We start from the raw sequence: 23604 nt of genomic DNA, 5'->3' as shown, positions 1-23604 counted from the left end.
TTCCCTCGGCAGAATGACTGGGGGATAGGGGAAGTGGGAGGGATATTTAAGCCTTTTACACACAAATTAGACTAGAGCACTATAAAGGCATGCTCCTATCATATTATGAATAACTTGGAATATTATTATTTCCCTCTGATATATCAGATATAGTAAGGAGTGGTGCCTAGTATTCATTAAACTTACAAGAAAATGTTGGAACAAAGTTCCACAAAAGGAATACTATATTAGCACTCTATGCCCAGACTATTTTACAGGCAGGTACTCGGTGGATAAAATGTAACTTTTATTAATCCTTTTAAAAGATGGGCAACAACAAACAAATTAAAATCATTATCTGAAATTCAGTTATTGATCCCTTAGTGTCTCCTAATGTCAATAGTACCACCTTTAAATTCTATACATAATATTGCAGAGACACTATGGTTAAAGTATTGTAATTGCCGCTTTGTTCGCCTTAATATATATGTGGGTTAGGTTGTCACTCTGATTCAGATTTTGAATCAGAGTTTGATTACTTGGGTATTATTAATGGTTTTATTAGTTGTATATTGAGTGAGACTAGTTGCTGGATATCTCAGAGGGGTTAAGATGTCACTCTGATTCAGATTTTAATCAGAGTTTAATTACTCTGGTATTATTATTGGTGTTGTTGGGTCATATACTGGTTGTACCAGTTTAACCTTTTTATTGATGTTATTTTGGTGGCTATTTGTCACTGTAAGCGTAGCTGCTAGTTAATAATCAGCAATTAGATCAACACACTTTTAAAATGGCTGCTGGTTAATAATAGCAATTTATTCAACACACTATAAACTTAACACTTTCAGCATAAACTTCCGGTTAATAACCGCAATTTATTCAACACACTTAAACTAATCACTTTCGGCGTGACTGTCGGTTGATAACCGCAATATCTTCAACACACTTTAAACTTATCACTTTCAGCGTGGCAGCAGTGGTTGTTAACCGCAATTCATTCAACACACTTTGAATTTATCACTTTCGGCGTGGCTGCTGGTTAATAACAGTAGTTTAATTCGACAAATTTTGAACTTGTCACTATCAGCGTGGCTGCTAAATAACCATTAATTCAACAAATTGCAAACTTCTAAATAATCCTAGGTACTGTGCGTTGTTGTTGTCATGTGACTTCAGTTTATTTGCTTTTTTTCTGGTTTAGTTTATAAATACCACATTATTATGCAACTTATATTGCTAGTTAAAGGGACACCTAATCAAAATTAAACTTTCATGATTCAGATAGAGCATGCCATTTTAAGCAACTTTCCAATTTACTTCCATTAACTAAATGTGCACAGTCTTTTTATATTTAAACTTTTTGAGTCACCAGCTCCTACTGAGCATGTGTAAGAATACGTGTTTATGCATTTGTGAATGGCTGATGGCTGTCACATGGTACAGGGGGAGTGGAAAAAGACATAACTTTTAAAATTGTCAGAAAAAAAAATCTACTTCTCATTTGAAGTTCAGACTAAGTGCTATTGCATTGTCTTGTTATCTTGCATTTGTTGATTATGCAAATCTACTGTGTTGACTGGTCCTTTAAATTATGTAAGTTTGCTGTATAGAATTGCCCAATATTTCGCACACCATGTTCACTAGATAAATATAAGTTCGCTATATGGATATAGATATAAGTTTGCAGCCTTTGTTTTTGCGAACACTATTATTTATAATTTTCAAAATTATACTCCAGCTTAGTTTATATGTTATCCAATATTGCGCAACCTGTGTTTTCTGCATACATATAAGTATACTATTATAAGTATCGGTTGGTTGTATAAATGTAAATTTGCAACATATATTGCTTACAACTGTATCAATACCAAGTTAACCCATCTGTTTGCTTGCTGCCATTCATATTCATTTATTATCGGCAATTATATTTGGATAGACTGATTTCAGATACTTTAAAATTACACAAATTTGGACCCCATCGTCCCACAACACCGTTGAGGGGAAATCAGAAAACCCAGAAATCATTTACAGAAAGGCAAACAATCTAAAAACTAGATTAGCTCCAACAGATTTAAGAAAAAACAAAAAGTTAAAGACCTTGAAGGAAAAGACATGTTTTTTTTTCCATGCTATGCATGTAAGTCATGTAGACACTCAGAAAAAAGAGAAAGGAATTCAAGTCCAATATTACAGGAAAAGAGTATGAAATTAAACAATTAATACACTGTACAGATAAAAATGTAATCTACCTCTTAGAATGTTTTTGTGGGAAACAATATATAGGTGAACCAACAAGACCAGTAAGGGAGAGAGTGAGAGAACACATACTCTCAATAGAAAATGCAAAAGAAGATAGAAATAAAGATCTACCAGTACCACAAAATTTTTTGACATGTAATAATTGCAACCTAAAAAAGTTTAAATATATTGCAATTGATAAACTTAAGCCCAATTGGAGAGGAGGAGATGTAGAAAATGAGCTATTAAAACTAGAATACAAATGTATATATGAATTAGAAACTAAAACACCAAAATGACTAAATATTGAATTTAGTATAACACCCTTTCTAAAATATTAAACCAAACAAATCCTTAAGGAGTTATCTGATGAGAAGAAGAATCAGTCTGTATGTATATATAGATATGTACAAGTTTTTGCATCTGTTGGAATATAGAACCAACATTTATATATGGATATTGGTTCTGATCTAACTATATAGATCCACACATGAATAGATCTGTTATTATTTTACATAGATCACATTATATAGGTTATAGATGTATCAAAATGTTTGAAAACATTTGATCATAATAAGTCCACTACCCATAAATCTAATCTACTAGTATAATCTGTCCATATATTTGAATGCATACAAATTGAATATAAGCAAGTGTATACCAATATCTTTCATATAACAATTGTGTTGAAAAAATCATAATCTTTTCAATAATTTAGTGATGTAATAATAATTTCTCCAACATAGGTGTGTCCGGTCCACGGCGTCATCCTTACTTGTGGGATATTCTCTTCCCCAACAGGAAATGGCAAAGAGCCCAGCAAAGCTGGTCACATGATCCCTCCTAGGCTCCGCCTACCCCAGTCATTCTCTTTGCCGTTGCACAGGCAACATCTCCACGGAGATGGTTAAGAGTTTTTTGGTGTTTAAATGTAGTTTTTATTCTTCAATCAAGAGTTTGTTATTTTAAAATAGTGCTGGTATGTACTATTTACTCTGAAACAGAAAAGAGATGAAGATTTCTGTTTGTAAGAGGAAGATGATTTTAGCAACCGTTACTAAAATCGATGGCTGTTTCCACACAGGACTGTTGAGATGAATTAACTTCAGTTGGGGGAAACAGTGGGCAGACTTTGCTGCTTGAGGTATGACACATTTCTAACAAGACTTGGTAATGCTGGAAGCTGTCATTTTCCCTATGGGAACCGGTAAGCCATTTTCTTAGTTTAGTATAAGAATAAAGGGCTTCACAAGGGCTTTAAAGACTGGTAGACATTTTTCTGGGCTAAAACGATTACTTTATAAGTATATTTAGTGGATTATAATTATAAATAGTTCTTTTAATCTTGGGGATGTATTAAAAAAACGGCAGGCACTGTATTGGACACCTTTTTCACTGGGGGCCTTTTCTAGTCATAGGCAGAGCCTCATTTTCGCGCCACTAATGCACAGTTGTTTTTGGAAAGTAAGGCATGCAGATGCATGTGTGAGGAGCTAAGAACCACTGAAAAAGCTTATTGAAGGCGTCATTTGGTATCGTATTCCCCTCTGGGCTTGGTGGGGTCTCAGCAAAGCAGATACCAGGGACTGTATAGGGGTTAAATGTAAAAACGGCTCCGGTTCCGTTATTTTAAGAGTTAAAGCTTTCAAATTTGGTGTGCAATACTTTTAAGGCTTTAAGACACTGTGGTGAAATTTTGGTGAATTTTGAACAATTCCTTCATACTTTTTCACATATTCAGTAATAAAGTGTGTTCAGTTTAAAATTTAAAGTGACAGTAACGGTTTTATTTTAAAACGTTTTCTCCAACATAGGTGTGTCCGGTCCACGGCGTCATCCTTACTTGTGGGATATTCTCTTCCCCAACAGGAAATGGCAAAGAGCCCAGCAAAGCTGGTCACATGATCCCTCCTAGGCTCCGCCTACCCCAGTCATTCTCTTTGCCGTTGTACAGGCAACATCTCCACGGAGATGGCTTAGAGTTTTTTAGTGTTTAACTGTAGTTTTTCATTATTCAATCAAGAGTTTGTTATTTTCAAATAGTGCTGGTACGTACTATTTACTCAGAAACAGAAAAGAGATGAAGAATTCTGTTTGTATGAGGAAAATGATTTTAGCAACCGTAACTAAAATCCATGGCTGTTCCACACAGGACTGTTGAGAGCAATTAACTTCAGTTGGGGGAACAGTGTGCAGTCTCTTACTGCTTGAGGTATGACACATTCTAACAAGACGATGTAATGCTGGAAGCTGTCATTTTCCCTATGGGATCCGGTAAGCCATGTTTATTACGATTGTAAATAAGGGCTTCACAAGGGCTTATTTAAACTGTAGACTTTTTCTGGGCTAAATCGATTGATTATTAACACATATTTAGCCTTGAGGAATCATTTTATATGGGTATTTTGATATAATAATATCGGCAGGCACTGTTTTAGACACCTTATTCTTTAGGGGCTTTCCCAAAGCATAGGCAGAGTCTCATTTTCGCGCCGGTGTTGCGCACTTGTTTTTGAGAGGCATGGCATGCAGTCGCATGTGAGAGGAGCTCTGATACTTATAAAAGACTTCTGAAGGCGTCATTTGGTATCGTATTCCCCTTTGGGTTTGGTTGGGTCTCAGCAAAGCAGATACCAGGGACTGTAAAGGGGTTTAAAGCTTAAAACGGCTCCGGTTCCGTTATTTTAAGGGTTAAAGCTTCCAAAATTGGTGTGCAATATTTTCAAAGCTTTAAGACGCTGTGGTGAAAATTTGGTGAATTTTGAACAATTCCTTCATGTTTTTTCGCAATTGCAGTAATAAAGTGTGTTCAGTTTAAAATTTAAAGTGACAGTAACGGTTTTATTTTAAAACGTTTTTTGTACTTTCTGTTCAAGTTTATGCCTGTTTAACATGTCTGAACTACCAGATAGACTGTGTTCTGAATGTGGGGAAGCCAGAATTCCTATTCATTTAAATAAATGTGATTTATGTGATAATGACAATGATGCCCAAGATGATTCCTCAAGTGAGGGGAGTAAGCATGGTACTGCATCATTCCCTCCTTCGTCTACACGAGTCTTGCCCACTCAGGAGGCCCCTAGTACATCTAGCGCGCCAATACTCCTTACTATGCAACAATTAACGGCTGTAATGGATAATTCTGTCAAAAACATTTTAGCCAAAATGAACCCTTGTCAGCGTAAGCGTGGCTGCTCTGTTTTAGTTACTGAAGAGCATGACGACGCTGATATTAATATCTCTGAAGGGCCCCTAACCCAATCTGAGGGGGCCAGGGAGGTTTTGTCTGAGGGAGAAATTACTGATTTAGGGAACATTTCTCAGCAGGCTGAATCGGATGTGATTACATTTAAATTTAAATTGGAACATCTCCGCATTTTGCTTAAGGAGGTATTATCCACTCTGGATGATTGTGAAAATTTAGTCATCCCAGAGAAACTATGTAAAATGGACAAGTTCCTAGAGGTGCCGGGGCTCCCAGAAGCTTTTCCTATACCCAAGCGGGTGGCGGACATTGTTAATAAAGAATGGGAAAGGCCCGGTATTCCTTTCGTCCCTCCCCCCATATTTAAAAAATTGTTTCCTATGGTCGACCCCAGAAAGGACTTATGGCAGTCAGTCCCCAAGGTCGAGGGAGCGGTTTCTACTTTAAACAAACGCACCACTATTCCCATAGAGGATAGTTGTGCTTTCAAAGATCCTATGGATAAAAAATTAGAAGGTTTGCTTAAAAAGATGTTTGTTCAGCAGGGTTACCTTCTACAACCCATTTCATGCATTGTCCCTGTCACTACTGCCGCATATTTCTGGTTTGATGAACTGCTTAAGGTGCTCGATAGTGACTCTCCTCCTTATGAGGAGATTATGGACAGAATCAATGCTCTCAAATTGGCTAATTCTTTCACTCTAGACGCCTCTTTGCAATTGGCTAAGTTAGCGGCTAAGAACTCAGGGTTTGCTATTGTGGCGCGCAGAGCGCTTTGGTTGAAATCTTGGTCGGCTGATGCGTCTTCCAAGAACAAGCTACTAAACATTCCTTTCAAGGGGAAAACGTTGTTTGGTCCTGACTTGAAAGAGATTATCTCTGATATCACTGGGGGTAAGGGCCACGCCCTTCCTCAGGATCGGCCTTTCAAGGCAAAAAATAGACCTAATTTTCGTCCCTTTCGTAAAAACGGACCAGCCCAAGGTGCTACGTCCTCTAAGCAAGAGGGTAATACTTCTCAGGCCAAGCCAGCTTGGAGACCAATGCAAGGCTGGAACAAGGGAAAGCAGGCCAAGAAACCTGCCACTGCTACCAAGACAGCATGAAATATTGGCCCCCGATCCGGGACCGGATCTGGTGGGGGGCAGACTCTCTCTCTTCGCTCAGGCTTGGGCAAGAGATGTTCTGGATCCTTGGGCGCTAGAAATAGTCTCCCAGGGTTATCTTCTGGAATTCAAGGGACTTCCCCCAAGGGGGAGGTTCCACAGGTCGCAGTTGTCTTCAGACCACATAAAAAGACAGGCGTTCTTACATTGTGTAGAAGACCTGTTAAAAATGGGAGTGATTCATCCTGTTCCATTAAGAGAACAGGGGATGGGGTTCTACTCCAATCTGTTCATAGTTCCCAAAAAAGAGGGAACGTTCAGACCAATCCTAGATCTCAAGATCTTAAACAAATTTCTCAAGGTCCCATCGTTCAAGATGGAAACCATTCGAACTATCCTTCCTTCCATCCAGGAAGGTCAATTCATGACCACGGTGGATTTAAAGGATGCGTATCTACATATTCCTATCCACAAGGAACATCATCGGTTCCTAAGGTTTGCATTCCTGGACAAACATTACCAGTTCGTGGCGCTTCCTTTCGGATTAGCCACTGCTCCAAGGATTTTCACAAAGGTACTAGGGTCCCTTCTAGCGGTGCTAAGACCAAGGGGCATTGCAGTAGTACCTTACCTGGACGACATTCTGATTCAAGCGTCGTCCCTTCCTCAAGCAAAGGCTCACACGGACATTGTCCTGGCCTTTCTCAGATCTCACGGCTGGAAAGTGAACGTGGAAAAGAGTTCTCTATCCCCGTCAACAAGGGTTCCCTTCTTGGGAACAATTATAGACTCCTTAGAAATGAGGATCTTTCTAACAGAGGCCAGAAAAACAAAGCTTCTGGACTCTTGTCGGATACTTCATTCCGTTCCTCTTCCTTCCATAGCTCAGTGCATGGAAGTGATCGGGTTGATGGTGGCGGCGATGGACATAGTTCCTTTTGCGCGCATTCATCTAAGACCATTACAACTGTGCATGCTCAGTCAGTGGAATGGGGACTATACAGACTTGTCTCCGAAGATACAAGTAAATCAGAAGACCAGAGACTCACTCCGTTGGTGGCTGTCCCTGGACAATCTGTCTCAAGGGATGATGTTCCACAGACCAGAGTGGGTCATTGTCACGACCGACGCCAGTCTGATAGGCTGGGGCGCGGTCTGGGGATCCCTGAAAGCTCAGGGTCTTTGGTCTCGGGAAGAATCTCTTCTACCGATAAATATTCTGGAACTGAGAGCGATATTCAATGCTCTCCAGGCCTGGCCCCAGCTTGCGAGGACCAGGTTCATACGGTTTCAATCAGACAACATGACGACTGTTGCGTACATCAACCATCAGGGGGGAACAAGGAGTTCCCTAGCGATGGAAGAAGTAACCAAAATTATTCTTTGGGCGGAGTCTCACTCCTGCCACCTGTCTGCTATCCACATCCCAGGAGTGGAAAATTGGGAAGCGGATTTTCTGAGTCGGCAGACATTGCATCCGGGGGAGTGGGAACTCCATCCGGAAATCTTTGCCCAAGTCACTCACCTGTGGGGCATTCCAGACATGGATCTGATGGCCTCTCGTCAGAACTTCAAAGTTCCTTGCTACGGGGCCAGATCCAGGGATCCCAAGGCGGCTCTAGTGGATGCACTAGTAGCACCTTGGACCTTCAAACTAGCTTATGTGTTCCCGCCATTTCCTCTCATCCCCAGGCTGATAGCCAGGATCAAGCAGGAGAGGGCGTCGGTGATCTTGATAGCTCCTGCGTGGCCACGCAGGACTTGGTATGCAGATCTGGTGAATATGTCATCGGCTCCACCTTGGAAGCTACCTTTGAGACGAGACCTTCTTGTTCAGGGTCCGTTCGAACATCCGAATCTGGTTTCACTCCAGCTGACTGCTTGGAGATTGAACGCTTGATTTTATCGAAGCGAGGATTCTCAGATTCTGTTATCGATACTCTTGTTCAGGCCAGAAAGCCTGTGACTAGAAAGATTTACCACAAAATTTGGAAAAAATATATCTGTTGGTGTGAATCTAAAGGATTCCCTTGGGACAAGGTTAAGATTCCTAGGATTCTATCCTTCCTTCAAGAAGGATTGGAAAAAGGATTATCTGCAAGTTCCCTGAAGGGACAGATTTCTGCCTTGTCGGTATTACTTCACAAAAAGCTGGCAGCTGTGCCAGATGTTCAAGCCTTTGTTCAGGCTCTGGTTAGAATCAAGCCTGTTTACAAACCTTTGACTCCTCCTTGGAGTCTCAATTTAGTTCTTTCAGTTCTTCAGGGGGTTCCATTTGAACCCTTACATTCCGTTGATATTAAGTTATTATCTTGGAAAGTTTTGTTTTTAGTTGCGATTTCTTCTGCTAGAAGAGTCTCAGAATTATCTGCTCTGCAGTGTTCTCCTCCGTATCTGGTGTTCCATGCAGATAAGGTGGTTTTACGTACTAAACCTGGTTTTCTTCCAAAAGTTGTTTCTAACAAAAACATTAACCAGGAGATTATCGTACCTTCTCTGTGTCCAAAACCAGTTTCAAAGAAGGAACGTTTGTTGCACAATTTGGATGTTGTTCGCGCTCTAAAATTCTATTTAGATGCTACAAAGGATTTTAGACAAACATCTTCCTTGTTTGTTGTTTATTCAGGTAAAAGGAGAGGTCAAAAAGCAACTTCTACCTCTCTCTCTTTTTGGATTAAAAGCATCATCAGATTGGCTTACGAGACTGCCGGACGGCAGCCTCCCGAAAGAATCACAGCTCATTCCACTAGGGCTGTGGCTTCCACATGGGCCTTCAAGAACGAGGCTTCTGTTGATCAGATATGTAGGGCAGCGACTTGGTCTTCACTGCACACTTTTACCAAATTTTACAAGTTTGATACTTTTGCTTCTTCTGAGGCTATTTTTGGGAGAAAGGTTTTGCAAGCCGTGGTGCCTTCCATTTAGGTGACCTGATTTGCTCCCTCCCTTCATCCGTGTCCTAAAGCTTTGGTATTGGTTCCCACAAGTAAGGATGACGCCGTGGACCGGACACACCTATGTTGGAGAAAACAGAATTTATGTTTACCTGATAAATTTCTTTCTCCAACGGTGTGTCCGGTCCACGGCCCGCCCTGGTTTTTTTAATCAGGTCTGATATTTTATTTTCTTTAACTACAGTCACCACGGTACCATATGGTTTCTCCTATGCAAATATTCCTCCTTAACGTCGGTCGAATGACTGGGGTAGGCGGAGCCTAGGAGGGATCATGTGACCAGCTTTGCTGGGCTCTTTGCCATTTCCTGTTGGGGAAGAGAATATCCCACAAGTAAGGATGACGCCGTGGACCGGACACACCGTTGGAGAAAGAAATTTATCAGGTAAACATAAATTCTGTTTTTTGTGCTTTGTTATCAAGTTTATGCCTGTCTGAACCATCAGATAGACATGTCTGAACCATCAGATAGACGATGTTCTGTATGTTTGGAAGCCAAGGTTCCTCCCCATTTAAATATATGTGATGAATGTGACATAGTGTCCAAACAAAGTAGGGACAATGATGCCACTGATAATGATGTTGCCCAAGATGATTCCTCAAGCGAAGGGAGTAAGCATGGTACTGCATCATCCCCTTCTGTGTCTACACCAGTCTTGCCCACACAAGAGGTCCCTAGTACATCTAGTGCGCCAATCCTTCTTACTATGCAACAATTAACGGCTGTAATGGATAATTCTATTAAAAACATTTTGTCCAAGATGCCCACTTATCAGAGAAAGCGCGATTGCTCTGTTTTAGATACTGAAGAGCATGAGGACGCTGATGATAATGGTTCTGACATACCCTCACGCCAATCTGAAGGGGCTAGGAGGGAGGTTTTGTCTGAGGGAGAAATTTCAGATTCAGGAAAAATTTCTCAACAAGCTGAACCTGATGTTATTACTTTTAAATTTAAGTTAGAACATCTCCGCGCTCTGCTTAAGGAGGTGTTATCTACTCTGGATGATTGTGACAATTTGGTCATTCCAGAGAAATTATGTAAGATGGACAAGTTCCTAGAGGTCCCGGTGCCCCCCGATGCTTTTCCTATACCCAAGCGGGTGGCGGACATTGTAAATAAGGAATGGGAAAGGCCCGGCATACCTTTTGTTCCTCCCCCTATATTTAAGAAATTATTTCCTATGGTCGACCCCAGAAAGGACTTATGGCAGACAGTCCCCAAGGTCGAGGGGGCGGTTTCTACTCTAAACAAACGCACTACTATCCCTATAGAAGATAGTTGTGCTTTCAAAGATCCTATGGATAAAAAATTAGAGGGTTTGCTTAAAAAGATGTTTGTTCAGCAAGGTTACCTTCTACAACCAATTTCATGCATTGTTCCTGTCACTACAGCAGCGTGTTTCTGGTTCGAAGAACTAGAAAAGTCGCTCAATAAAGAATCTTCGTATGAGGAGGTTATGGACAGAGTTCAAGCACTTAAATTGGCTAACTCTTTTATCTTAGACGCCACTTTGCAATTAGCTAGATTAGCGGCGAAAAATTCAGGTTTTGCTATTGTGGCGCGCAGAGCGCTTTGGCTAAAGTCTTGGTCAGCGGATGTGTCCTCCAAGAACAAATTGCTTAACATCCCTTTCAAGGGTAAAACGCTGTTTGGCCCTGACTTGAAAGAGATTATTTCAGACATCACTGGGGGAAAGGGCCACGCCCTTCCTCAGGATAGGTCTTTTAAGGCTAAAAATAAGCCAAATTTTCGTCCCTTTCGCAGAAACGGACCAGCCTCAAATTCTACACCCTCTAAGCAAGAGGGTAATAGTTCTCAAACCAAACCAGCCTGGAGACCGATGCAAGGCTGGAACAAGGGTAAGCAGGCCAAGAAACCTGCCACTGCTACTAAAACAGCATGAAGTGTTGGCCCCCGATCCGGGACCGGATCTGGTGGGGGGCAGACTCTCTCTCTTTGCTCAGGCTTGGGCAAGAGATGTTCAGGATCCTTGGGCGCTAGAAATAGTTTCTCAAGGTTATCTCCTGGAATTCAAGGAACTACCCCCAAGGGGGAGGTTCCACAGGTCTCAATTGTCTTCAAACCAAATAAAAAGACAGGCATTCTTACATTGTGTAGAAGACCTGTTAAGAATGGGAGTGATTCATCCTGTTCCATTAGGAGAACAAGGGATGGGGTTTTACTCCAATCTGTTCATAGTTCCCAAAAAAGAAGGAACATTCAGACCAATTTTAGATCTCAAGATTCTAAACAAATTTCTCAGGGTTCCATCGTTCAAAATGGAAACCATTCGAACAATTCTTCCTACCATCCAGGAAGGTCAATTCATGACCACGGTGGATTTAAAGGATGCGTATCTACATATTCCTATCCACAAGGAACATCATCGGTTCCTAAGGTTCGCCTTTCTGGACAAGCATTACCAGTTTGTGGCACTTCCATTCGGATTAGCCACTGCTCCAAGGATTTTCACAAAGGTACTAGGGTCCCTTCTAGCGGTGCTAAGACCAAGGGGCATTGCAGTAGTACCTTACTTGGACGACATACTGATTCAAGCGTCGTCTCTGTCAAAAGCAAAGGCTCATACGGACATTGTCCTAGCCTTTCTCAGATCTCACGGGTGGAAAGTGAACATAGAAAAAAGTTCTCTGTCCCCGTCAACAAGAGTTCCCTTCTTGGGAACAATAATAGACTCCTTAGAAATGAAGATTTTTCTGACAGAGGCCAGAAAATCAAAACTTCTAAGCTCTTGTCAAGTACTTCATTCTGTTCTTCTTCCTTCCATAGCGCAGTGCATGGAAGTAATAGGTTTGATGGTTGCGGCAATGGACATAGTTCCTTTTGCACGAATTCATCTAAGACCATTACAACTGTGCATGCTCAGACAGTGGAATGGGGATTATACAGACTTGTCTCCGACGATCCAAGTAGATCAAAGAACCAGAGATTCACTCCGTTGGTGGCTGACCCTAGACAACCTGTCACAGGGAATGAGCTTCCGCAGACCAGAGTGGGTCATTGTCACGACTGACGCCAGTCTGGTGGGCTGGGGCGCGGTCTGGGAACCCCTGAAAGCTCAGGGTCTATGTCTCGGGAAGAATCTCTTTTCCCGATAAACATTCTGGAACTGAGAGCGATATTCAATGCTCTCAAAGCTTGGCCTCAACTAGCAAAGGCCAAATTCATAAGGTTTCAATCAGACAACATGACGACTGTTGCATATATCAACCATCAGGGGGGAACAAGGAGTTCCCTGGCGATGGAGGAAGTGACCAAAATAATTCAATGGGTGGAGAATCACTCCTGCCACTTGTCTGCAATCCACATCCCAGGAGTGGAAAATTGGGAAGCGGATTTTCTGAGTCGTCAGACTTTCCATCCGGGGGAGTGGGAACTCCATCCGGAAATCTTTGCCCAAATAACTCAATTATGGGGCATTCCAGACATGGACCTGATGGCGTCTCGTCAGAACTTCAAGGTTCCTTGCTACGGGTCCAGATCCAGGGATCCCAAGGCGACTCTAGTAGATGCACTGATAGCGCCTTGGACCTTCAACCTAGCTTATGTATTCCCACCGTTTCCTCTCATTCCCAGGCTGGTAGCCAGGATCAATCAGGAGAGGGCTTCGGTGATCTTGATAGCTCCTGCGTGGCCACGCAGAACTTGGTATGCAGACCTGGTGAATATGTCATCGGCTCCACCATGGAAGCTACCTTTGAGACAGGACCTTCTTGTTCAAGGTCCATTCGAACATCCGAATCTGGCTTCACTCCAACTGACTGCTTGGAGATTGAACGCTTGATTTTATCAAAGCGTGGGTTTTCAGATTCTGTCATTGATACTCTTGTCCAGGCTAGAAAGCCTGTAACTAGGAAAATTTACCATAAAATATGGAAAAAATATATCTGTTGGTGTGAATCTAAAGGATTCCCATGGAACAAGATAAAAATTCCTGAGATTCTATCCTTTCTACAAGAGGGTTTGGAGAAAGGATTATCTGCAATTTCTTTGAAGGGACAGATTTCTGCTTTATCTGTTTTACTTCACAAAAAGCTGGCGGCTGTGCCAGATGTTCAAGCTTTTGTTCAGGCTCTGGTTAGAATCAAGCCTGTTTACAAACCTTTGACTCCTCCTTGGAGTCACAATTTAGTTCTTTCAGTTCTTCAAGGGGTTCCGTTTGAACCCTTACATTCCGTAGATATTAAGTTACTATCTTGGAAAGTTTTGTTTTTGGTTGCAATTTCTTCTGCTAGAAGAGTTTCAGAGTTATCTGCTCTGCAGTGTTCTCCTCCTTATCTGGTGTTCCATGCAGATAAGGTGGTTTTGCGTACTAAACCTGGTTTTCTTCCGAAAGTTGTTTCTAACAAAAACATTAACCAGGAGATAGTTGTGCCTTCTTTGTGTCCGAATCCAGTTTCAAAGAAGGAACGTTTGTTACACAATTTGGATGTAGTTCGTGCTCTAAAATTCTATTTAGAGGCTACAAAGGATTTCAGACAAACATCTTCTTTGTTTGTTGTTTATTCTGGTAAAAGGAGAGGTCAAAAAGCAACTTCTACCTCTCTCTCTTTTTGGCTTAAAAGCATCATCCGATTGGCTTATGAGACTGCCGGACGGCAGCCTCCTGAAAGAATCACAGCTCACTCCACTAGGGCTGTGGCTTCCACATGGGCCTTCAAGAACGAGGCTTCTGTTGATCAGATATGTAAGGCAGCGACTTGGTCTTCACTGCACACTTTTACCAAATTTTACAAATTTGATACTTTTGCTTCTTCTGAGGCTATTTTTGGGAGAAAGGTTTTGCAAGCCGTGGTGCCTTCCATCTAGGTGACCTGATTTGCTCCCTCCCATCATCCGTGTCCTAAAGCTTTGGTATTGGTTCCCACAAGTAAGGATGACGCCGTGGACCGGACACACCTATGTTGGAGAAAACAGAATTTATGCTTACCTGATAAATTACTTTCTCCAACGGTGTGTCCGGTCCACGGCCCGCCCTGGTTTTTTTAATCAGGTCTGATGAATTATTTTCTCTAACTACAGTCACCACGGTATCATATGATTTCTCCTATGCATATTCCTCCTTTACGTCGGTCGAATGACTGGGGTAGGCGGAGCCTAGGAGGGATCATGTGACCAGCTTTGCTGGGCTCTTTGCCATTTCCTGTTGGGGAAGAGAATATCCCACAAGTAAGGATGACGCCGTGGACCGGACACACCGTTGGAGAAAGTCATTTATCAGGTAAGCATAAATTCTGTTTTTTTAGTTTAGCACTTTATTAGTTTTATCTATCATTTATCAATTTATTTATTAATCTATTGATAAATTGATCTATTGATCACAGCACAATAATAAAATATCTGTGAAGAACATGGTTAAAAATGAATGAGTAAATACAAACATCCATAAGTCCTTTAATATGAAATAAGAAAGTTTTTAATTTAAAATATTTAATCCTCTATTTCAAATTTAAGGCATATATATTTGTAATATATTTGTAATAATCAAATTGACATTTTTTCCAATAAACTATACAAATCCGTTATATAGGGTTTGAAATTAAAAAGTTTTATTTTTTTTTACTTATTTAAACTGTAAAATACTAACGAAAAGTAATAAATGTGCATAAAATAAATTGTGTACTACTGCTCTATTGGAGCAACTACTGTCCATTAAGATATCATTTCAAGCAACCAATGAAAGAAGGTCCCTGTCAGTTTAAATAAGACCGCGAACACTGAGAAGAGCATTATGTTTGAAAAAGTCTGCAGGCGACAGCCGAAACGCGTTCGTAGTGCTCTCTAATCATTTGGATGTACAAGGAATCGGTGCCCTAACCGCAACTTCAACATTGCATAAACCACTAAAGGTAATGTAGCATGATGTGAACCAAGCCATACAAGAAGTCTATTCAGACACTGCGAGGGGAACTTCCCTTGGATACAGCAGAAAGAAAAATAGAAGGAGGAATCTGTTTGGCTCCCAGGACGTACCTATGTCTGCACACCACTGCATCAAAGTTTGCCTTATTGAAAAGGCTACAAAGACATTTTAACGAGAACAGTCAGAGGTAAAGTACACTAATAACACCTTTGGATCATAGAACTAAAATAAGTCTACAAAAAATCTATACCGGTAAAGAGAACAATTCTTCTGCTTTAATCCATTTGCCTTAACTGAAGATAACGAAGAGAAAAGTACTGGCGCTAACAGCTAAGGTATGTGATCCTAAAATCAATGAGTAATTCTCAATACACAAGAGGGAGTGAATACACCCAGGAGGAGGATAAGAAATATATGATGTACTTTGCAGGTCGTTACTGACAGAAAAAAGGCAGAATTATAAGTGGATTATATCAACAGGTGATATCTAAAATCAAATGTTAATAAAACAAGACAGAAGTCATTGATTCTAAAAAGATATACATTTATTCAATACAATAAAATCAAAGTCGGATAAGAATGCACACGTAGTGTCTAGTGTGATGTGGATAGACAAAATACCTAGCTCTAAGGATGAGCTCGAACAAGGAAATTACAATAGGTTAAGATATTTAATAACTATCTAAAACACTAGTTTAAAGCTAATCCTGGCTAAAAAATATATATTGACAATAATAAACACAGTGCTCTGACTAGAGCTAAAAATACCTAAGTGTGATTAATGTACATAAATGAATTTAAAGGCAAACTAAAATAAGGCAGATTCAAGGCAATGCTAACTGACTGGACGTCCAGTATAAAAAAAAGTACATATAATACATATAATAATAAAAACAGCGATGTACGCTGCCACACGGAACAAAGGTATTTGCTGCCCAATAGAACTATGGTCTATATAGCAGACAGTGATCAGAATAATGACCGGTCATATATATAGGTCTGAGATGGAGGATTTACAATCTGGATGGCTGTATGAACAGTGAACAGTTCACTCTCATATGTAGTTGATCTTGCTCAGATGAGTATTGGATCAAGCTAACATGTGAGAGGGGTACCTGAGGGTTGCCGGATTGTAGTCTGTTGTAAGGGTGGCTACCAGGAGCCGTGCCAAAAGATGATTGGATGAAGTAGGAAATCCCCTTGTCCTCTAGGCTGACAGGTGCGGTGCCGGTCGCTGAGGCTGTGTCAGATTCTCTCGGCTGTGTAGGTGACGCCTCCGCTTACGTTCTGGATGTTTTGCATGTGGTCGTCATCAGCTGGGCTCGAGTTTGGAATGTTTCCAAAGTGGGTCCGCTCAAATATCAGAGCTCACTCTAGCTGATAACGACCACACGCAAAACATCCAGAACGTAAGCGGAGGCGTCACCTACACAGCCGAGAGAATCTGACACAGCCTCAGCGACCGGCACCACACCTGTCAGCCTAGAGGACAGTGGTAAAGCATACGGTCCGCGAGAGGAGTATAAAGACCCAAAGGATTCAAGTTCTAACAAGGGGATTTCCTACTTCATCCAATCATCTTTTGGCACGGCTCCTGGTAGCCACCCTTACAACAGACTACAAGCCGGCAACCCTCAGGTACCCCTCTCACATGTTAGCTTGATCCAATACTCGTCTGAGCAAGATCAACTACATATGAGAGTGAACTGTTCACTGTTCATGCAGCCATTCTGCTTGTAAATCCTCCATCTCAGACCTATATATATGACCGGTCATTATTCTGATCACTGTCTGCTATATAGACCATAGTTCTATTGGGCAGCAAATACCTTTGTTCCGTGTGGCAGCGTACATCGCTGTTTTTATTATTATATGTATTATATGTTCTTTTTTTTTATACTGGATGTCCAGTCAGTTAGCATTGCCTTGAATCTGCCTTATTTTAGTTTGCCTTTAAATTCATTTATGTACATTAATCACACTTAGGTATTTTTAGCTCTAGTCAGAGCACTGTGTTTATTATTGTCAATATATATTTTTTAGCCAGGATTAGCTTTAAACTAGTGTTTTAGATAGTTTTTAAATATCTTAACCTATTGTAATTTGCTTGTTCGAGCTCATCCTTAGAGCTAGGTATTTTGTCTATCCACATCACACTAGACACTACGTGTGCATTCTTATCCGACTTTGATTTTATTGTATTGAATAAATGTATATCTTTTTAGAATCAATGACTTCTGTCTTGTTTTATTAACATTTGATTTTAGATATCACCTGTTGATATAATCCACTTATAATTCTGCCTTTTTTCTGTCAGTAACGACCTGCAAAGTACATCATATATTTCTTATCCTCCTCCTGGGTGTATTCACTCCCTCTTGTGTATTGAGAATTACTCATTGATTTTAGGATCACATACCTTAGCTGTTAGCGCCAGTACTTTTCTCTTCATTTTCAACCCCTTTGGCCTTTGTGAGAGGGACCATTTTCTGTACTTGGCTGGTAGAAATTAAGCGCTGATTCTTACTTCTTTCTCTTAACTGAAGATAACAACAAACCATTATTAAGCCCCGGGCAAATAACTTTGACATTTCGTTTTAAATATTTAAATATTCATTTCAGCATCATACTGCCAATTAAGCTGAAAGCTTGAAAGCTCTTTGGAACACAATAAATCAGCAAAAATCCTTATGTAGCTGTTTAACATAATACTATTATCACACTAAACTAAATGGATTATTTATAAGCAGTTTATATAGTGTGTTTCAGCACATTGGTTCGAACATCATTTGTTCCTAGTAGTTAAATAACGTATCTTTTATGTTAGAGGTCCCGGGAGCGCCTAATAAAAGGCCAAGGAAATTTTAACAAGAAATATTTGGATAAAAGCTAATCGCTAAATGAAATAGTAACTCTATTTGGTTAAAATTAACTCTATTTATTTCTCATAAAGTAGTTAAAAGTTGTGTGTATATACGACAAATGATACTTAAAAGCATGGATCCATGTTACAAATGATTAATAATTAAAACACAGCATCATAATAACGTCTAGTGTGAGACTTAATAAATAATCACTTTAAATAATGATTGGTGATATCCAATTAATAAATAGTAAATAGTAAAATGTAGGAAGAATACGGTGAATGTCTCTGAATCCTCAATAACTGATTGAATGAAGGTTATAAGTCTTCTTGTTAAAAATGTTTGTGATAGTTCCGGTGAAAAATGTGGTAAATCCAAATGGTAAAAAAACAAAAATTAAAAATGAAAATTGATGACAAAAAAACACAAAAATTGTGATTAAGATAAAAACAAAAAATTAACAATAAGTGAAAAAAGTGAAATAATGTGAAAAAAGGGGGTAATGTGTAATCCAATTATGAAAAAAGAAGAAAGTTTGTGTCTATAGTGATCCTCCTTGTGAGTGTGTCCTCTGTTAGTGGATACGAAGTATTATGTGATTTAAGGTGAAAGGATATCCGGTCTGTACTTTGGACTTAATCCCTTAATGAATCCTGTAAGAGAAAATATAACATAGCGCAATAATGCTACACAAGTTTAGAAATGGATAAGAAAAATGCTCACCAATTATGCCAACGCATTTCGGCCCTGCTTTGGGCCTTTGTCAAGACTATATTTTGGTGTGCTAAGGTGGCTCTATTTAAAGTTATTGGTGTCCAATCAATGCTGCCGCTGCTTTGGCGCCAAATCTGTCTAATGTGACCCGGAAGAGATTGTCAAGTATACCTTTACCTTCCGTTAAGGCCAAATAGTTTGTCTGTTTCGTACCCTCCCTTGTTTAGCATTAGGGTAGTGTATTTGCAATTCCACTCTATACCTATCTTAGTATTGTATACTCAAGCCTGTTGTGACCCAGACTTGTGTCTTTACCTGTTCGCTTGGAAATCGTAAAACCGGAAGTGACTTCAATCCGCTTTGCGTTACTACTAGTTCCGGTTCCACTGTTTTGTTTCCGGGTCATTGCCTCGTTACATCACTTCTGGTTTAGATTTTTTCATTCAATCAGTTATTGAGGATTCAGAGACATTCACCTTATTCTTCCTACTTTTTACTATTTACTATTTATTAATTGGATATCACCAATCATTATTTAAAGTATTTATTTATTAAGTCTCACACTAGACGTTATTATGATGCTGTGTTTTAATTATTAATCATTTGTAACATGGATCCATGCTTTTAAGTATCATTTGTTGTATATACACACAACTTTTAACTACTTTATGAGAAAGAAATAGTTAATTTTAACCAAATAGAGTTACTATTTCATTTAGCGATTAGCTTTTATCCAAATATTTCTTGCTAAAATTTCCTTGGCCTTTTATTAGGCGCTCCCGGGACCTCTAACATAGAAACTACTCACACTTAGGGTTAGCTAGGTACCCTATAACCCAGGAGCTATTAGGAATCAGTGTTTGAGCGCTGCGAGATACAAAGTTAAAATAAGGTATCCTTATTCTGTTATAGAACTAGAGTATAATTTTATCAAGATTGTATCTTTTTGTAGACCTAAAATATTCTTTCTCCTAGATTGCAACAGAGAGATACTACAAACAAGAATATAGATATGTATCATATGTTTAGGTAGCTTTTACAATAGTCTTTTAAGAAAGAATTATTCTATTTTATATATTTTTTTTAAAGATATTTGTAGTAAATTAAACGGATCCGTTTAACCCTATTTTTTACTTTGATTATAACGATTAATAAATTTAAACCTGCAATTGAAAGTTTTTAAAGTCTTTTTAAGGAAATATGAAATTAAACTAATTATAAAAAGGATATCAACTATATTTATTCATTCTATTGTATGTCATTTTAACTAATCAGTAAAATTGTTATTTTATATTTTTGGACTTGGATTGTGTGATCTCTTTTTCTATACGCTAGCAAATGCCATTTAATATAAAACTCCCCAATTAATTGATATCCTTTAGAACAAATATCAGATATACAATTCATACGTTGGATGTATCCAGATAAAACTATATAAATCGTACAGATTAAGACTAAGTAATATCTATTTGAGAATTACTTTAAGCGCACTCAAAATACTGTTTTTCCCAAGTTACTAAATTCATATACTGTGTTAAGGTTTCACTGTTTTTTTTTGAGTGTTTTTTGTCTTATACAATAGCACCATCTACTGGGAAACTTAGATATATATTCTCTCTTTGAGAAGTGTTTGGTTAGATCAGTGCAGTAACTCATTTTGATCTGGCCCTGATTTTGCACAGTAAGGTAAACAAATATGCTTTGTTCTGCTGGTATCCATTGTTGAAGAGTAAACATAGGTAAGCTCAAATGAATGTGCACATGACTTCAGCACTCTGGCAGCTATGTTTGCAACAATGTATAACATTATTACAAACATTGCTGCAAACACTACTTTGGAAGCGCTTGCTGATTGGTGGCCACATTTAGCCACCAATCAACAAGTGCTACCCAGGTGCTGACCCAAAAATGGGCCGGCTCCTAAGCTTACATTCCTGCTTTTCAAATAAAGATACCAAGAGAATGAAGACAATTTGACAATTGGAGTAAATTAGAAAGTTGCTTAAAATTGCCTGATCTATCTGATTCATAAAATTAAAAAATTGAGTTCAGTATCCCTTTAACAGAACTTGACTTAATTGCTTGGATGAGCGGGTGAAACTGTAAAATCAATAAACTCATCAGAGTTCCATTGGGTTCACCAAAGTTTTATCCCAGTACCCCATAGCAATGCCTAAATTTGGGGATGAATATAGAAGTTGACATTAAATTACTCATTTTAATAAATTAAAGCTTGTAAAAGTCTTAGTTCTATAGTTCTTAATCTTTCTGTCTTTTGATATCTTAAGGTATATTAAAGCTTTGGACACTTTACGTCAAGTGCGACAAAAGCAAGCCCAACGAGTAAGGGAATGTCAGGCTGAACTAAAATACCTAAAACAAAACAAGGAAAAAGCCAGTGACATTAAAGACAATCTTCAAGCCAAAGAAGCTCAGTTGGCAGCTTCCAAAGAAAATGTAAAGTCTATAAACAATCAGCTTGAGCCCCTCAGAGTAAGTTTATACTATTATTATTTATTTATTATATATATGAGCCCTTATAACTTTTTTATGCAATATTTTTTAAATATTTTGTTATTATGAGTGTAGCTGTACTTTTAAAAGTATTTATGATTTTCTTTCCTAAGACTTGGGAGAGTCCATGGCGTCATTCCAATTACTAGTGGGGTATTCATTCCTGGCCAGCAGGAGGAGGCAAAAAGCACCCCAGCAAAGCTGTAAAGTGTCACTTCCCTTACCCATAACCCCCAGTCATTCTCTTTTCCTCTGTCAATGGAGGATGTGAAGTTGGTGTCTGAAGATATTTATTCCTTTTTCGTGTACTTTACCCTGCAAGCAAGGATTTGGGTTTAGCTGAGTCCACATCAATCTCTTGAGTAAGAGTAGTGGTGGCTTTAAAGCAGTTAGAAAGTGGCGATGTGGTCCTTGCTTTGTTTTCTAACATATTTGATGCCCTCGGTATAGAAAGCCAGAGTTGGTTACTCTGTTCTTTCTTTTTCTACAGGTCTCTGTAAGGAGTATGTGTCCTTTCACACCTTGTGAGATGTCTTCCTGCCAGACAGCTAGATTTGCAGGTAAGTGCTTTTGTCTGCAAGGTACTGGAGACTTGCACTATCTATTTTAATTCTGCATTAATTTCATGGGACATTTATAATCCTTTAGTAAGGATTGTTTGGGGCAGTTAGGCAGGCACTATTTGTATGTGAAAAGAGACTAAATGGTCAACGGCCTTCCTTATAGGTTCGGGATGGCCTCTGAATTTATGGCTATATAATTTTTAATTTCATAACATTTCATGTGGGGAAGGTTTTAAACGGTTACTCTGTTTTTTACTTCAGAGTATGAAACGCTTGCTTTTATTCTTATTGCGGGAGGTCACGTGACCTCCCGATCTTCTGCTTCTGAGAGCTGAGCGTTGTCATTTCTGTGAGTTTCTCTTCGTTGCTTTGAGATATTGTCTGGCTGACTGGAGAGTCCTTAGTTGATTCAGTCTCTGAAGGTTACGGGTAGGCACCTCAGCTTCTAAGGTGTAGACGTGCATTTTTTATTTATTTGCATAGCGTTTTGAAGAAAAAAAACTTTTTTTCTAAAAGTGACATTCCTTACTTTTTGGGCCTTTATCAGCTATGGATAATGAACAGGAGTCTGTTCCTTTTGATAAATGCTTATTATGTATGGAGACGCAAATTGTCTTACCTATGCAATTTTGTTCCTCATGTTTAGAAAAAGCTTTAATATGTAAAGACAAATTACCTGTTTCTGAGCCTAATGTCTCTCAGGATGATGCTGTTCAGGGAGTGCCACAGCTTTCTCCTCACATGTCCGAAGCCTCAACGACTTTACATACAGTGCCCTGCAGTTCCTCTCAGCCTCCTGGAGGAGTTTATTTGCAAATAGATTTTGCTACACAGATATCTTCTGCGGTATCTGCGGCTTTATCTGCTTTTCCCATTTTTGGAGTGTAAGGTGTCTGTTCCATCTGCTGCAGCGCAGGTTGACCTCCCTCTGATGAGAAGGATATCTCGGTAGCTTCTGAGTGTGAAATTTCTTATTTCGGACAGTATAAATCCTTTGATTCTGAAGAAGTAAACTTCAGATTTAAGCTTGAACACCTTCGTTTTCTGCTAAAAGAGGTACTGGCTACTTTGGACGACTCCGATTCTTCTGTCGCTGTCAACCCTAAGAAATCAAGTAAACTTAACAAATACTATGATGTTCCTTCCTCTGTGGAAGTGTTTCCTGTTCCAGACCGTGTGTCAGAGATCATTGCACAGGAATCGAATAAGCCAGGGATACCTTTCTCCCCGTCTCCCGTTTTTAAAAGGATGTTTCCTGTTGCTGACTCCATTTGACACTCATGGCGCATGGTGCCTAAAGTAGAAGGGGCTATTTCTACTTTGGTTAAGAGAACCATGATTCCTTTTGAGGATAGCTGTTGTTTTAAGGATCCCATGGACCAAAAGCTGGAGGCTTATTTAAAGAAAATGTATGTTCATCAGGGTCTTAAATAGTAACCTGCAGTTTGTATTTTCACAGTAACAAGTGCAGCATCTTATTGGTGCAATGCTTTGTTTGAATTGATTTTAGAGGAGACACTGTTGGAGGAGATCTAAGATAGAATGAAGGCTCTCAAACTAGCCAATTCCTTTATCTCTG

At 39.5% G+C, this 23604-nt stretch overlaps 1 protein-coding gene across 1 annotated transcript in view; it reads left to right on the top strand.

Moving 5' to 3' along the window:
• The window catches only part of RAD50 (RAD50 double strand break repair protein), a 917823-nt gene that overhangs the window by 301095 nt on the left and 593124 nt on the right, over positions 1-23604 (top strand). Inside the window, exon 6 of the mRNA XM_053719284.1 lies at positions 21237-21441. Within this exon, the coding sequence (XP_053575259.1) occupies positions 21237-21441 (205 nt within the window). The remainder of the gene's footprint in view (positions 1-21236; positions 21442-23604) is intronic.

Source organism: Bombina bombina, chromosome 6 (assembly GCF_027579735.1).
Source record: "Bombina bombina isolate aBomBom1 chromosome 6, aBomBom1.pri, whole genome shotgun sequence".
Lineage (NCBI taxonomy): Eukaryota > Metazoa > Chordata > Amphibia > Anura > Bombinatoridae > Bombina > Bombina bombina.
The sequence above is the reverse complement of the archived record's forward strand: the minus strand, read 5'-3'. Positions and strand labels throughout refer to the sequence as shown.